This window comes from Pleurodeles waltl, chromosome 8 (genome assembly GCF_031143425.1).
Source record: "Pleurodeles waltl isolate 20211129_DDA chromosome 8, aPleWal1.hap1.20221129, whole genome shotgun sequence".
Classification (NCBI taxonomy): domain Eukaryota; kingdom Metazoa; phylum Chordata; class Amphibia; order Caudata; family Salamandridae; genus Pleurodeles; species Pleurodeles waltl.
Window position 1 is genome coordinate 1,388,759,658 of NC_090447.1, and position 15,059 is coordinate 1,388,774,716.

General features: G+C 45.9%; 1 protein-coding gene across 1 annotated transcript in view; it reads right to left on the minus strand.

The window, feature by feature from the left end:
- Nucleotides 1-15,059, minus strand: part of HEPHL1 (hephaestin like 1) — a 420,608-nt gene that overhangs the window by 149,089 nt on the left and 256,460 nt on the right. Inside the window, exon 12 of the mRNA XM_069202431.1 lies at nt 216-426. Within this exon, the coding sequence (XP_069058532.1) occupies nt 216-426 (211 nt within the window). The remainder of the gene's footprint in view (nt 1-215; nt 427-15,059) is intronic.

Consider the following 15,059-nt stretch of genomic DNA (forward strand, 5'->3'; position numbering starts at 1 on the left):
ACTTTAATTAATATAATTTATAAAACTGTTGTGGACCCCCTGAGTAGGTAGGGCTCGTGGACCTCTAGACCACAGGTTAAGAATTTCACCTATAAAATGTATCAGTCACCAGTTAAAAAGCGATGTTCTTGCCTAACAGTATACACATAAAGAATGATATGGGCCACAGAGGAAAGTGCATATAGCTTTTATCTGAAGTTTCTAGCGCACTGTACCTGTCTTGTTCTGTAGCATTGTGTCTCTCAAGTTCCCAACTCCGATCAGGAGAATAGTCCCAGGTTACCTCTTCGGCTGCGATGAAGTATGTTCTCATAGCACTGTACTCCCGCTCAAAGGTGGATCTATTGTTGCAGCTTTGCACCACATACATCTGTTTCATGCCCTCAGTGAAGTGATTGGTTGTTCGACACGATACCTGAAAGATACCTGAAAGCGACAAGAAAAGTTTTTTTTTACACAAGATTTGAGGACTGGTGTGTAAACATATTTCAGAATGCTTTTGACTAAGGATGAAATATTCATTCTTGACACAAGAAAACTGTAACCGCAGCTAGGCGGTCATTAAACTCAGCTAAACATTCACATGCAATCATACAAATGGAGCACAATCTTGTGCCACAAAGAGATGCTACTTGATGGTTAACACATCTTTGGGAAGATGCGGCCTAGGAACAAGTTGACAGCTCTCAAGCCAAAAGACCTTTGTTTTAATTCCACTGCCACCCTTGAACAAAAAGTGTTATCCTTGCAAAATGTGTCAAAGTCCACCGTTTTCTAAAGTTCCCGGCATGCAAGAACAAGCTAAAAGTCAATATGGAACAATGAAAAAAAATATACATATACATACACAAGTAAACCAGTAAGGCCAGGAAATTGACAAAATGAACCAACTCTGGACACAGTAAAACTGCCTCATGCCCTGCTCCCTGAATGTTTCCTTAAAAAGAATAAAAGTTTATTTGTTTAATAATTTAAGTTATTTTTGAAATCCAAAACAAAAAAGTATAGCACAATACATCAGTAAGAGAATAGTGCAACAGCTCCAGGGGAGCCAAATATGTTGGCTATTACTCAGCAATATAGTAATATCTTCACTCCATCCTCCACTAGTCTCTGACCGCTTCTCCCACAGAAGAAGTAAATAAAACAATACCAATCATAGTTGAACAGCCAATAAGCACATGAGGTGAGCAAAAAGTTAAGAAACAGTGTCCAGATATCCCTTGGGCAGGAGGATGCAGGCACTAAACAGTTCCATTCTACAACGAATCCAGAATGCAGCAGCCAGACTCATCTTGTATATCTTGTACATCCCCGACACAGCCACATCTCCTCCCACTTTAGAGACCTACACTGGCTCCCAGTCAACAAGCGCATCACATACAAACTCCTGATCCACACCTACAAAGCACTACACAACATAGGCGCGGCATACCTCAACCACAGCCTCACCTTCTAAGTACCCAACATTCAACTCCGTTCGTCCCAGCTCACCCTCCCAGCAGTTCCCAAGATCCAGAAAAGCACAGCAGGAGGAAGATCCTTCTCCTACCTCGCAGCCTGGACATGTAACACGCTACCGCTCAAACTCAGGCAGACTGCATCACTCAAGCAGTTCAGGAAGGACCTCAAGACCGGACTCTTCGAATGAGCAGCACAAACAGCACCTTGAGACCCTACGGGTGATTAGCTGTGCTTAAGAAATGATTGATTGATTTGTTTGCTATAGTATGTGAGTTCCTGGAGCCACTTAACTTTTGTACGGGCCTTACCACGTCCCCAGTGATGCACCACCAACCTCTTAGCTAATAGCAGAGCAAGGGCAACAAATTTACAATCAGCCTGAGGAATCTTTTGGACCATCCCGGCAGAGCAACTAGTGGGGTAATTGGCGCAGGCAATTAGGTAATGCAGAGTGGGTGTAATATGTAACCAGAAGCGCTGAATCAGTTTGCAATGCAATACCAGGTTATTAAAGTCTGCCCCCCCCCCCACCACCACCACAACATGCACAATTAGAACTGTGTAATGATGTCAAGTGATGTAAAAGTTTTATTTAGTTGTGAGTAACATGGGGTTCTGGATTTACTGAATACTTTGTTTTGTGTTCAGTAGGAAGGAAAGAGGTGTTGTGGTCATGTCATCAATGCCTCTGGGATCATCTGCATTTGTATAAATAACTTGGCGCCCGATTACAAGGCTGGCGGTCCTAGGACTGCCAGCCCAGCGGTGGCGGGTGGACTGCCGCGTCTGTGGCAGTCCGACCGCTACATTACAAGTTTGGTGGGTAGACCGGCCAGAAGACCGCCGTTCCCGCCAGGATCCAAGATCTAGATGGGATGAAGGCGATGGGGCTTGTAACCAGCCATGGCGGTGCTGAACTCAGTGCGGCCTGGCTGATTATAACCCCACTTTCCGCCAGCCTTTTCATGGCGGGACCCTGTATTGAAAAGGCTGGCGGAAAGCCAGTACCAAGGGCTAAAGTGGGACCCCTGCACATTGGCAGTGCAGATGCTGGGAAGGGGGGAAGTGCAGGGCCCCCCCTTCCCAGCATCGCCGGAATGTGCACTGTCTGCTTTGCAGACTGTGCATTTCGAGGGTGCTAGTGTGTTGGGATATTGGCCTCAGGTCCATTAAGAGAGCCAATGCCAATATCCTAACACTCTTCCTGTCAGTCAGCCCGGCGGGAAAGGGTATTGCAATGTTCCCGCTGGACAGCCAGGTGGGAACATCGTAATATGCATGGGGGGACGTCACTGGCATGGAGGTGGTGTCCTCCCCGTGAGTTTGGTTGTCCCGTTGTGGGACCGCCAAACTCATAATCAGGCCCTTCAAATGTTCGGGGAGTACTAATGTTCTATGGGGAACAGTTGTCCTGATGCTGCTGGGGGTTGTGGTTGACAATAATAAAGCTCCTTACTACCGTCATGTCTGTCAGAGTTTCATTAAGAGGAGTTACTACAAATTGTTTCTCAAACTCCACTGGCACAACTTCCATGGAGTATTATATAGACGGTGAAAAAAGCAGAAGTGTATAAGTCGTAATCTACAGCTTGGGAGCAATTTTCCAATTTGCGCACAACATTAGAACCATATTCCCCCTGTTAGGAGTTAATTAGGATCCACTTCCCATGCCAATCCTGCCGGGGGAGTAGTCCTAAAGATCGACTTCTACACAGCACTGAATATAAGGGAAATTTGTTTTTTGGAACTCTTAAGTAAAATTTCAAAAGCAGGGGGTTTGCGGGGGTTGGCAGATAAAAAGTCGGGTCAGCTGTTTACTGATCATTTTAAGCCTATACATCAAATAATAGTCTAATGGTGTGGGTGTATGGTGGAGTGCAAGCGCATCCTGCTCAATAAAATATCCTGTTGTTGTAAAGGTCACCCCATTTTACTAACTGTAATTTGCAAAGATGGGCACACGCCTTGAGCTCAGCGGCTGCACCAAACAGCGTGGCAGGGATAATCTATGACGTAACATGTCCCATGCATGCACTGTGCATTCTACAGTATTGATCTCAGTTAACCTGCAAACCACCCTGGCCCAGAGTGCTACATTTTGAGGGCGCGGGTGTGCCACATCAGCTTCACTTGCGAGATGAGGTAAATATTTAGAAGAATGAAACCAATCGTAGGAAAAATGTGTCCGAGAGTTGAGATAATATAATTACATATCTGGAATGGCAGACCCTGCACAACTGTACGGCAGTCTCCATGTAGACCAGGCTATCCTCGGCTACTTTCTGGCCCATACCAGTCTCGCTATTAAAGTAGTGATGGTACTAATGTTTAGTCAAGGGAATAGGTATATTCACAAAATAATAAGGGAACCATACCAGACCCACCATTTTTTCAGGTCAATACGCCCTCCCATAGACAGAGGTAGTTTAAGCCAAGCTACAGTTTTGTCCTCCAGCTTAGAAACAGCTCTGCCATAGTTTAAAAACAGGACTTCCTCCTTATCTAAATTTATGCAAGCCCCTAAGTACTTGACAGGAAAGTCTGCCCTCAATGGTAGTCCATCTCAAACTAACGAGTACGGGGTGTGAGGGGAAAGATATACGATTTTGCCCAGTTTCTGGAGAGTCCAGACCACTACCCAAAGTGAATAAAGCCCCAAATAATAGGGTGAAGCCCACTACATGACTTACAGACGTACAGTGTGATGCCACCAGTGCAAAGAGAAATTAAAAGGGGTCTACCCCCGAACTGCAAGTAGTCTCTGTATTGCTGACATATAATGTAGCCGCAAAGGGCTTCATCGTGATTGCGAAAAAAATAGGAGATAGGGGATACCCATGCCAGGTTCCCATGCTGACCGCAATAGGCGCCAATACCTGTCCATTCAAATAAATCTGCCAGTTGGTTTGGTACAGGGTAAATTGAACTAATCGCATAAAGCGAGGGAAACCCATTCGAGTGGGCGTAGCAAATAAAAAGCCCCAGTCAAGGAATCAAATGCCTTTGTGCCACCTAGAAAGATCTCAGCGGCCTCTGTATCCAGATTTACTTAACTCAATAGGGCAAAAAGTTTACAGAGATTATGTGTTGTCGACCTTCCCGGTACAAAACCTGCCAGGGCAGGCAACACCAAACTGGGCAAAAGTAACTCAAGTCAATTGGCCAGATTATTTCTAGGATTTTACTGTCACTGTTCATTAATGATAGTGGCCAACAAGATTCACAGTCAGTGTCATTCTTGTTGGGTTTAAAGAGCACGATTGTAATGGCCTAAAGCCACTGTGTCAAGATACCCTGCGATACTACTGGTGTCATGTTTTGAACATGAAGCACAGAATGCCATAAAGTAGTCTACAAACACCTGTCCAATGTCATCTAATGCATACTGCAGCTCTCCTGCGGAGTTGCGAATTTGTGTCACTGCAGCTGCTATCCATGGTCTTCTAATTGCTTGGGCGAAGGCCTTTCCTGGCCTACCGCCCTCACAATAATTGTAGGACTATGCATTTATTTTTTTAAGTATCGAGTCTCCCTTTCTGCAGTCATTGTATTCTGAAATCTTGTAAATCAAGACCTCCCAAAGGGCAGGAAGGGGGTCATTGCACAATTTACATTCCAGCTGTTTGATGTCAGCTTCGAGCCTGGCAATGTGACCCCATGTTGTTTGGAGAAGCATTCCCCACCCCGAGCACTACTTTAAAGGCCTGCCACAGGGAGGAATGTGTGTCCATTGATCCCCTTCTACAGTTTGGCAGCAATGGTGTCCATCCTAAAATTCAACTTGTCTATTTTATGGTAAATGGCTGTGAGGCTTGACTGCAGACTTGATAGTAGTTGTTTGACTTCCATTGAGTCAGTCAGGGGTCTTCTCCAAAGAGAGGTCATCAGCCTCTATCTACTTGTGTGCCTTAAGATCCTTAAACTGCAGTTTAGATTGCCTAGAGTCAGTGGTTTTCCCCATGATTTATAAAGCTGCAGCGGTGCTGCCCAGTCTAATAATGTACAGTAAATGCACATTAGCCATTCTTTTCCCACGGCGATCAGATGCCAATGCTGTTTTTCATGCTTCCAGGCCCCAAGGTCCAGGTCCTCTGCATACCCTTTAGGCTGTGAGGCATATGTACCACATTTACTCTGCCCAACAGAAGGGAAAATTCAAGAAGCGCAGAAGTCTTAAAACAAATGTCTCTGTTCTGGCAGCACAGGACCGCAGAAAGGGCACCCAAATCACTACCAAGCAAAGGCAGTCGCTGCTAGTCGCTCCTCAGAACCGACAGTCAACTCCATCATCAGCTATTCTCTGGGCAGATCAAATATGATGCGCGTTGTTCAGGGCTGCAGTTGGGGTCGTTCCAGTCTTTATAACCTCAGCCGGAGCGTCAATATTCAGGCCCCCACCACAATGCAAGTAATCCGCCTCTCAGCTTCCAAGTGCCACCGCAGGAGTCAAATAATCTCAGGATGCCATTGCACCACGCAACTGCTGACGGTATTTGTGAGACGCTTTAATCAAATCATGGCTGCCATTTTGAACACCATGCCTCAGGTCACCGCTCAGTCCCTGCTAAGTCAGCGGCCATACAGCTGACACTATACTGTTCCTACTCAGCCGATAACCAGCCCAGGTCAGGTCACAGCTCCCCACCCCCCAAAAAAAACATAGGTGCCAATCAAGGGAACTCAACCTAGGCCAGGGAAAAATAGGAGGCAGAGGCCCCATTTACTGTAGCTTACCGCTCATGGGGCCATCTTGACTCCAGGCAGGCCATGCCCCTACCTCCTTCCACCCCCCGGCCTAAAAAAAAGAAAAGACTCAGAGTTGCTTGCAAAGGGACTTTGAACAAATTGAGTGTGTGTGAGCGATCATTTCATGGCACCCAATACAGTAACTGTTCTTTCTGGCCACTGGAAACATCTTAATATTTAGACAGTTGCCATTTGAATGCCCTTCAGGTAAGGGGAACCATACATTAATACTTGGACTTAAGCATCAAACATCCCTCATTCACACAAGCATGAAGTAAGCACACTGATACACAGGACACTAAGAAGTCTTTCTTTCCAGTCTCTCATTGCAGAAAGCTAACTGAAGCATTCACCTAGTCACCAGAAACTACATATGGTCTGTCTTGCAAAGCTGATGCAACCCAATAGCTGAAACTAGTTGACGACCAAAATAAGTATTGGGCAGAGGGGCTCCAGAACAGAACCATCCTAAAAGGCAGCGACAAATGGTGAACCCTGTACGCAGTAGTGCAGAAATACATCAAATGAATACACTGAGCGATCAACATCGGTAAGTCCACCTTCAGTTAGGGGATAGCAGGTAAAAAGTATGTACTTTATTTCACACTTACCACATAAAATGATCGGCCACAAAGCCAGAGATTCTATCAGGGACCTAATGATACATTTCAAAACTTTCATGGTGTTCTGGAAAGCTGCGGCGGCTCCTCTGCTATGCCAGGGAGGGGGAGTGGTGTGCACTCCCCTCAGTGCGCATGTGTGTTTGGCTGGCTGTCTCAGGACGGCCAAACCCACATGCGCACTGAGCTCTCCCCAACCCGAACTGTGTTGCTGGGTTGGAGACAGCAGGCACAGGCTCCCCAGTCTGCCTGGGAGCACAAAGCCAGGGCGCTCAAGCCAATCCTAACGCTGCTCTCAGCAGCATGAGAGCAGCATTAGGATTGGCCACAGGGCAGGCTGGCAGCCTGGTACTTTTTTTTAAATTTCTATTTTTGTTGTCTTTGTTTTGTTGCCCTTCGCCCGACAGCAGCCGCCCCTGAGGCCAAGTCTAAACCCCCCACACCCAGGTGGGTATTCAATCTCCTGAAGAAAACCTTTTAATAAGTGTAGCAAATCTGTATTGTTCAGCACAGTTTCCCAAAACATTGGCTGCAAAGTTACAGATAATTGTTAGTATATATATTGTGTAAACTTAGCTACGAAGCAACAGGTTGCTATACAGTACATGGGTTGGGGGGAAGAGGGTAATAGACAATTGTGTACATCAAGTGTGGATTACACAAATACATTTTACAGACATTACAATTGACATTTTTAGGAACAGGGGTTTTAAGTGATTTCATCAGATTCACACGACGTTCAGCCAAGCGCTGGGGCAAAGATTCAAACTAGAGTCCCCAGGTTCCAAGTCAGCAGCTCTAGCGTAAACCACATCTTCGTGCAGCTACCACAGATAGAACTGGCAACTGAGAAAGCCTGGCCGCGACATGTTACATGGCCTATGTTTTTGAAAATGTATATAGCATCTTTCATCAGTTCTTCCTTTCACGTCCTTTCCTTTTCCACCATGCCTTTGGAAGTAGACTCGCAGTTCTATGTTTACATTTGAGAATCTACGTAGGAGTGACAAGGTGGAATATCAAAGCTTAGATAAGTCTCACCATCAAAAAATACAGACCGAGCTAGACAAATCTTACAGGCTGAGTCTGTGCTACTGCTACATTTACAGAGACCATACATGATCACATAGAAGATCCTTTACACCAGTCGTACATTCTCAGACCGCAGACAGCCATGGGGTGATATTACCAAAAAGCAGTCCAGAAGATGAAATGTCTCCACACAAGTCAAAATTACAATAGAGTACATGTTCTCTGATCTAAGCCAACTAAGCTCATCAATAATAATTTGGACCCAAAAATCGGTTTCTGAAAAATTGTAGCTTTTGAATATAGGATTTCAAATTTACATAGATACGACTAATTATGACCAAACAAAATTATGTAATAACATAATACAACTTTTTTCCCTCCCAAACTACCAGCTTTTCATTTTTAGTACATTTGTTTGTTCCCGAAACATCAGGTTGTCGTGTTCAATAAGTACCCTCATGTACCGCTCCTACACCTGGACATATTCTTGCCTTTATTCCCATTTATCCTCACCAAATACAAAGGATGTCATCACATGGCACTGATTCCCGTTACACTGCCAAGGAAAACCATTATCACATCAAGGATGCACACAACATTTCAAAGATGAGCCATTATTAAGCAAGATATAGCCAAAACGTTGGCCCGCTTACGTACTAGAAATAGACAGAATGTTGCCAAGAACCTCCATTAAATGTATTGTTGACGGCCCAGTGTTTTAGATGAATTTCGGTACACATACAGTTGCTGTCTGCCGCCCGGTTCAAGTGCTTCTTGCATAAACTAGATAGCATGCGTTGGCCGATGTGGTGCAGAAAGCACATATGACGTGTTGTAGATGGTATGGTGCTAGAGTGCTCAGTGTTTTCTCGTCTGTTTGTGAACTAGCTTGCTGTTAAAGGAAGTGTGCTCTCTAGGTGTATGCTGTAGCGTCCAATCACAATACACATGGGCGACGGTGGTCCATCCTATTAACGTTCATTACTAACGTATCTATAAAATGTTCAACCCCACGTTTGAAAAATGTTTACTAGGAGTTTTCGGACTTACAAAGTCAAAACCGGATACAAAAAAGAAAGCTGGCATTTTATTTTAAAAAAAACAAACAAACAATGTAATTTCATTTTTGAAATATTTTTAAAATATGAACTGCAGAGAGGTGTGGTTGCTGGTAATAACAGAGAAAAGGTAATCCCATACGTACAAGAGTAGTTGAGACTCGGAAAATTCCAAGTCATAAAAGCATAAAACAAACTCAAATGTAATCATACAGCTGTAACTAAAGAAACCTGCTGGCTTTCACGTGAAATATTTTTTAATAACCCGTTTTTAATCCATAACTGCCCTCTAGTGGCTATTTATTGAACACTCCGTTTCCCAGAGAAAATGTTTTGCAATAAATAGCAATCATTTGTAATGGACTAGGTCTCGCGTTTCTTCCAGTTAGACCAGTGGTTCCCAAACTTTTTCGATCCCCGGCTCCTTTGACCTATTGGCCGTGTTGGCCACGGGTCCCCATTATGTTACTTTTTTTTGGCGGGTGGGGGAACGTATTCCCAGCCTCCGGAGTACTACCATTTTTAGCCTGGAAAATAATTGGGATGAAACTGATGAGAGCATTAGAGAGCTTTAGAAGAGAACCAGATGACACTACATAGGGTCAGGCTTTATTTTTAAATAGGCACTGATGAGATTAAGTAACTTGCACAGAATCAAAGGATGGTAGCCGACGCCAGGACTACAGCCTGGTTCCCCAGTTCTAAAGTCAACAGCTCTAACTGCTAGGCCACATCTCCTCCTTTGACAAAACTGGTGAAAGGATGTAACCCATCTGGCGGCTGCTTCTGACATCTCCTTCCTGTGCTAGAATGGGTCAGTTATTATTTTTCAGTTTTTCTTGGATATTCTCTTTTCTTCTCAGACACCTTTATACATTATGTCTTTCTGGTATCCATCTTGCTTTGTCAGCGCCAGAGAAATGAACTCTGGTTTCATTGTTCCCACATTCAGATTTGCCACAGAGGCTGGGTGCTCTGGAGTCTCATGTCTGTCTCTATTTACCTGTTCCTACACTATTTACAGTTTGTCTTCTTTATTCTCTCGTTCAGGTTGCTGTAAAACCTTTATTGGAAACTATTTTTGTTCTTTTGTTATAGGGATATTATTAGTGGTACTTTGGCGCCCTCCGGTGGTCACAGTAATTAATGCAGGGTGTTCTGTTTACAATACCATGATGATAGCTACCAATTCAAAGCACCTACGAGTGGTTCCAAAACTGTGTGCGGTGCCCCTGGCTAGTTTTGATGGCGCACCAGGGAGCCTCGGCGCACAGATTGGGAACCACTGAGTTAGAGCTATTCGCGCTGTAATGGTCCTCAGCACTTCCATCTCCGGGTAACAGGAATAGTCGATGACAACAAGATGTTGCCATCTGGCAGATTACCAAAATCGGCACTTGTGCAGAGCCAAGGGACACCAGATGATGGCTCGGTGATGGGCGAAGTCACTTCCACTGGTGGCCTGGCAGAGGCTGCACTGTTCTTTCGACCATCTTGTCCAGGCTGCGAAACCACAAGTTGTTCCGAAGTCGGTTCTTAGACTTAACGACACCTTGGTGCGATCCAGCCACAATATCCACCATTTGTTGGGTCAGGCTAGCTGGTACCACGAGTCATGCCCCATGAGTAGGCACTTGTCTGCAGGGAACATGACTTTAACTTTGACATTACACAGTGACTTGAGCGTGTTCTGTGCTTCTGCCGTTTTCTGGGCAAGGTCGCCATGACGGTGTCTCATCTTCCAGATCGGGTGTCAGCCATCGCTTGTTGGAGGCAGTTATCTTCCTGTTTTTTTTTATGATGTCGGCCATTGAGATGGGGCGAGGGCACGACCTCTCTACTATGACTCACATTCTTCTGCATCTTCGGCCTCCTGTTCTTCTTGAGAGGCGGCGGCCTAGCTTGCCTGGAGAGATAGTATGCTGGGTTGTGGGCTCCAGGGCGGAACTCTACTGAGAACGGATATTCTTGAAGCTGGAGTACCCATTTCTCCATCCTCGGAGGAGGCTTGAATGCCGACCCTTTAAATAGTGGCAGTAGAAGAATGTGGTCTTGTTGCATAGGTTCTCATTAGGGTAATGAGGCTACTGGATTTGGGTGATAGGATCACCTAGGTAGTGGGTACCAAGGACAATTCCACACCTGTCAACCTAATCCGGGGTTTCCGGCTAGCTAGCAACGCCCCATTTGTAACCGAGATGATTGTGGCAACTAAGCCCATGGTAAGATAGACTCCCCAGGGAATTGTGGTACATCAGATCTCATCCCGTTTTCTCAGTCACCAAGATCTTTATTTCGCAACAGACTCTTGCCGTGGTGATCTGACCTTGGTGACTAATAGTGGTAGAGAAGACTCCTGCCAAGGGGAGGCATGTGGAAGTGCCGTAGGCGTACATTTCGATGGTGGTAGGGTGCAATGCTGGTGGTGCTGTCATCTTTTTCTGTAGTGACAGGGGTAAGATATTGATCGAGGAGGCTCGACGAACGCGACCTGGTTTGGTTCCACAATGTGAATGATGTGGACTGTGCCCTCTGACTCGTCGTCATCCATGTTGTCGTCATCCACTAGTACAGACTCCGTGACCACGCGGTTGGCCATCTTCTTCTTTGGGCTCTTACTGCCGGCATTGATCTGCAGACCTCGGTGAAATGATTAATTTTTCTGCAGGCTGAGCACTTACATCCTTTTGCTGGGCAATCTCCCACATGCAGAGTGGGGTCTCCGCCCCACCGGCATGGTCTGGTCACTTGTGGCATTTTGGGGTGGCCTTTCTTGAGTTGAGTTGATGGGGTTGCACCTGTTTGGTTGATGGGTTCAGCTTTAGTGGGCCGCTGGAGCTCCATGTGGGCGGCTCACAATTTCGATAGCTCCTTTGACCTGCCCACGGTGTGGCTTTCGTCCATTGTCATGCAGGCACTTGTAAGATGTGTTCAAGTAGTTTTCTTGATGCACAGCCGAAATGATTTGGGTGCAGAGTTCACCCTGCTCATCTGGGGACGTGCACACTGTTGCCAGCTCACACAGCCTGGCGTAAAATTAATTCACTGATTCTTCGGGGACCTGCTGGGCCAGCCTGAGTAAGAATCATTCGTAATCAGGATTGGCTAAATGTGTGAAGTGAGCCGTGAGGACAGGCGTAGGTGTGTGGAGGTCCAGCTTCTTGCACTTGTTTGGACAGTTTGTGAATTGCAGTGCCCACCCTTCCCCACGTGAAGTAGCATTGACCGTTCCCGGCCTTCCTCTAGTCCAACTGCTGCATAGTATATCTCTAAGTGGTCTACCCATGTGGCCCACTTGGTGGCTAGAGAGTACTGAGCGCTTGAGATGACAAAAGGTTCATTGGTGGGTATGGACGTCATGTGTGGATGTTTCACATTTGTTGTGGCTCTAGGGGCAGAAAAAGGGTGAAGATGTTGGCGGCACTGACCTATTTTGCCTCCCTCTGCCTTTCCTTGATTGCTTTAGGCCTTGGCGCTGGCAGGGATTTCTTATGTTTCTCCGGAACCTGTCCTGGATGCGGTGCGTTGACCAGATTGATGGGTGTGGCTGGCGTTCCTCCCTACTCTTGCTCTAGGCGTAGGTTGGGTCTTGTGTATGGTTTTGTGGACGCCCAGCTTGTGGAGGGTAGCAGCATGGGCTTTTGCTGCACTCTGGGCATTGTGTGTCTCCAAGAAGTGTGCTCGCCGAGCATGTGCCTTCAATGTGACTTAGGATGTATTGTGGACAGTGTGTTATGAGCTGCGAGGTCGCGGCATGCTATCTGACTCACTGTGATTGGGTGTGTCCTGTGTGTGGAGTTGCGCTGACAAGGGGGACGCTGCATCCTCGTACAACATGGTGTTGGCAAACCAGATCCTGCCCAGTGTGGCGTGGCAGGATTCGGATCCCATCCTATCCTTCAACACCAGTTGTTGGTCCTCTGCGTTGCTGGATATCGGTGCCTAGGACACGCTGCTGGGCTGCACTGAGCGGGGACATAACACATCTATACAGATTGTATCTTGGTGCGGGACTGCCTACGCGTAGCCCCACCCATTTATTTATCACTGCGGTCACCTGACCACAGGCCCAACCAAATTGGGACAAGCCGGCCGAGGTATGGCTATTTTCTTCCAAAGTGGCCTGAGGGATCTGTGCTACATTGCTTTGAGACTTTGTTGATTAGTAGTAGTTTGCGTGAAAATGAGCATTCATTTTGTTGGAATTACAGACTTGTTTGTGTATTTGCGGTTTGTAGGTAGATCCCTGCTTTTTTCCCAGTCACTACTCATTATCGCGTCCAGGGTTTGCTCCCTTCTTTTCACATTCTCTTTTTAGGTTGAAGCCTATCAGACAGTGCAGCTGTCTGGTTTGCTAAAGACATCTTGGGGACATTTAGAAAGCTAACCTAGGAATGCATTATGCCGATTGATTGCCATTGGCTTTGTGGTTTGTAACTCACATAGTCTTAAATAACTGAATGGCTGATAAATTTATAGAGCGGAACAATGCCCTAAGCATTTAGGCACTGAATGCAGACCCTGAGATAATCTGTCCTAGAACCCGCACCCTTTACAGAAGTTAGAATAACGACTAACCACCATGACATGCAGATGAAACACAGCTTCCTATCCTAGTAAAAAAACTGGGATGCTACAAAGAGAAAAGTCAGGTTTTTAAGTCTTTTTCTAAAAGGCAGGTATAATTTAATTCCGTATAGGTGATAGGGGAGAGAACTCTAGATTTTGGCAGCTGCAACAAAAATGCCCTTGCCCCATCTCTTCCTGTGCACCTTAGGAATGACAACCAGGTTCTGAGTTGTGGATCTAAGATCTGTGCGGGGAGTACCACTGAAACATGGCTTTAATCCCCATTGCCACAGCACCATACAGTGTCTTATGTACAATACACATGGCCTTGAATATCACTCACTTCTGAATGGAAGCCAGTGAAGTTTGCGCAGTCTGTTTTAAATTTCCACTTTTTGGGATTACTGTGACATTTTGTATAAGTTGGAGTTTGGCTAGGGTAGTCTTGTTAGCTTCTAGTAAGACAGTGTTGCAGTAATCAGTTCAGGATGAACCAGGTGCAAGGGCCACCCGTTTCTGAACCGGAAAGGGAATATAAGGAAAAATCTGTAGTGTTCTGATCATCCAGAAGCAGGTTGCTACCATGTAGGTGACCTGTCACTCAAAAGTGAGTTCAGTATCCATCGAGAGTCCTAATTTTTTTCTGTGTTCGTAGGGACAGGTAATGTCCCTAACTGTTCTGGCCACTAACTCAATTCCATATTGATGAATGACTACCAAACATCAGCACCTCAGTTTTTTCGCCATTCAATTTTAGGAAGTTTATACTCATCCATGAGGCCACCTCCTTCATGCAGGTCTTAAAAGTGGTCGCTGTGGCTTCCAAGTCCTCTGAGATAGATACAATGATCTGTGTATCATCAGCATATGACACTGCTTGGAGCCTGAATGACCGAATCAGTCTGACCAAATGAGAAATGTATAAATTGAAAAGCATCAAGCTCAAGGAGGAACTCTGCGGAACCCCACACGGCAGAGAAAAGGGGTCAGATCTAAATTCCCCTACGGTTACCAACTGGGCTCCGTCAGTCAAAAAGGATGGCAGAAGTTTTGAAGCCACACCATTTATTCACAGTGCCTGTAAATGCCCTATCTGTAGGGTGGAGGGATGGTATCAAAGGCTGCGGACAGATCCAAAAGGAGTAGAACTGCAGCCTGGCCAGTGTCCACAAGCCGCCTAATGCGGTCAGTTGCAGAAATCAGGGCGGTTTCTGTGCCATGTTGGCTTCTAAACACTAACTGCAAACTATCCAGCATTCCCTGTTGCTCCAACATGCATCACTAGATGCTGATTGAGATGCTTCTTCAAGATCTCAGCAGAGACTGGAAGCAACAAGATTGGGCAATAGTTCTTCAGTTCCCTGGGATCGAGATTGGGTTTTTTGAGGAGCAGCCTGACCATCGCCTCCTTCCACAACTGTGGATAACACCCAGATTCGATTGCTTTATTCATAATGGCAGCCTAAGGTACAGCTATAGTACTCCCAGACAATCGGAGAACCTTAAGGGGGCATGGCTCTAAAAGTGATCCTGACTTCAGCTTCTGGAGATAAGCCTTAGTTTGCTCCAA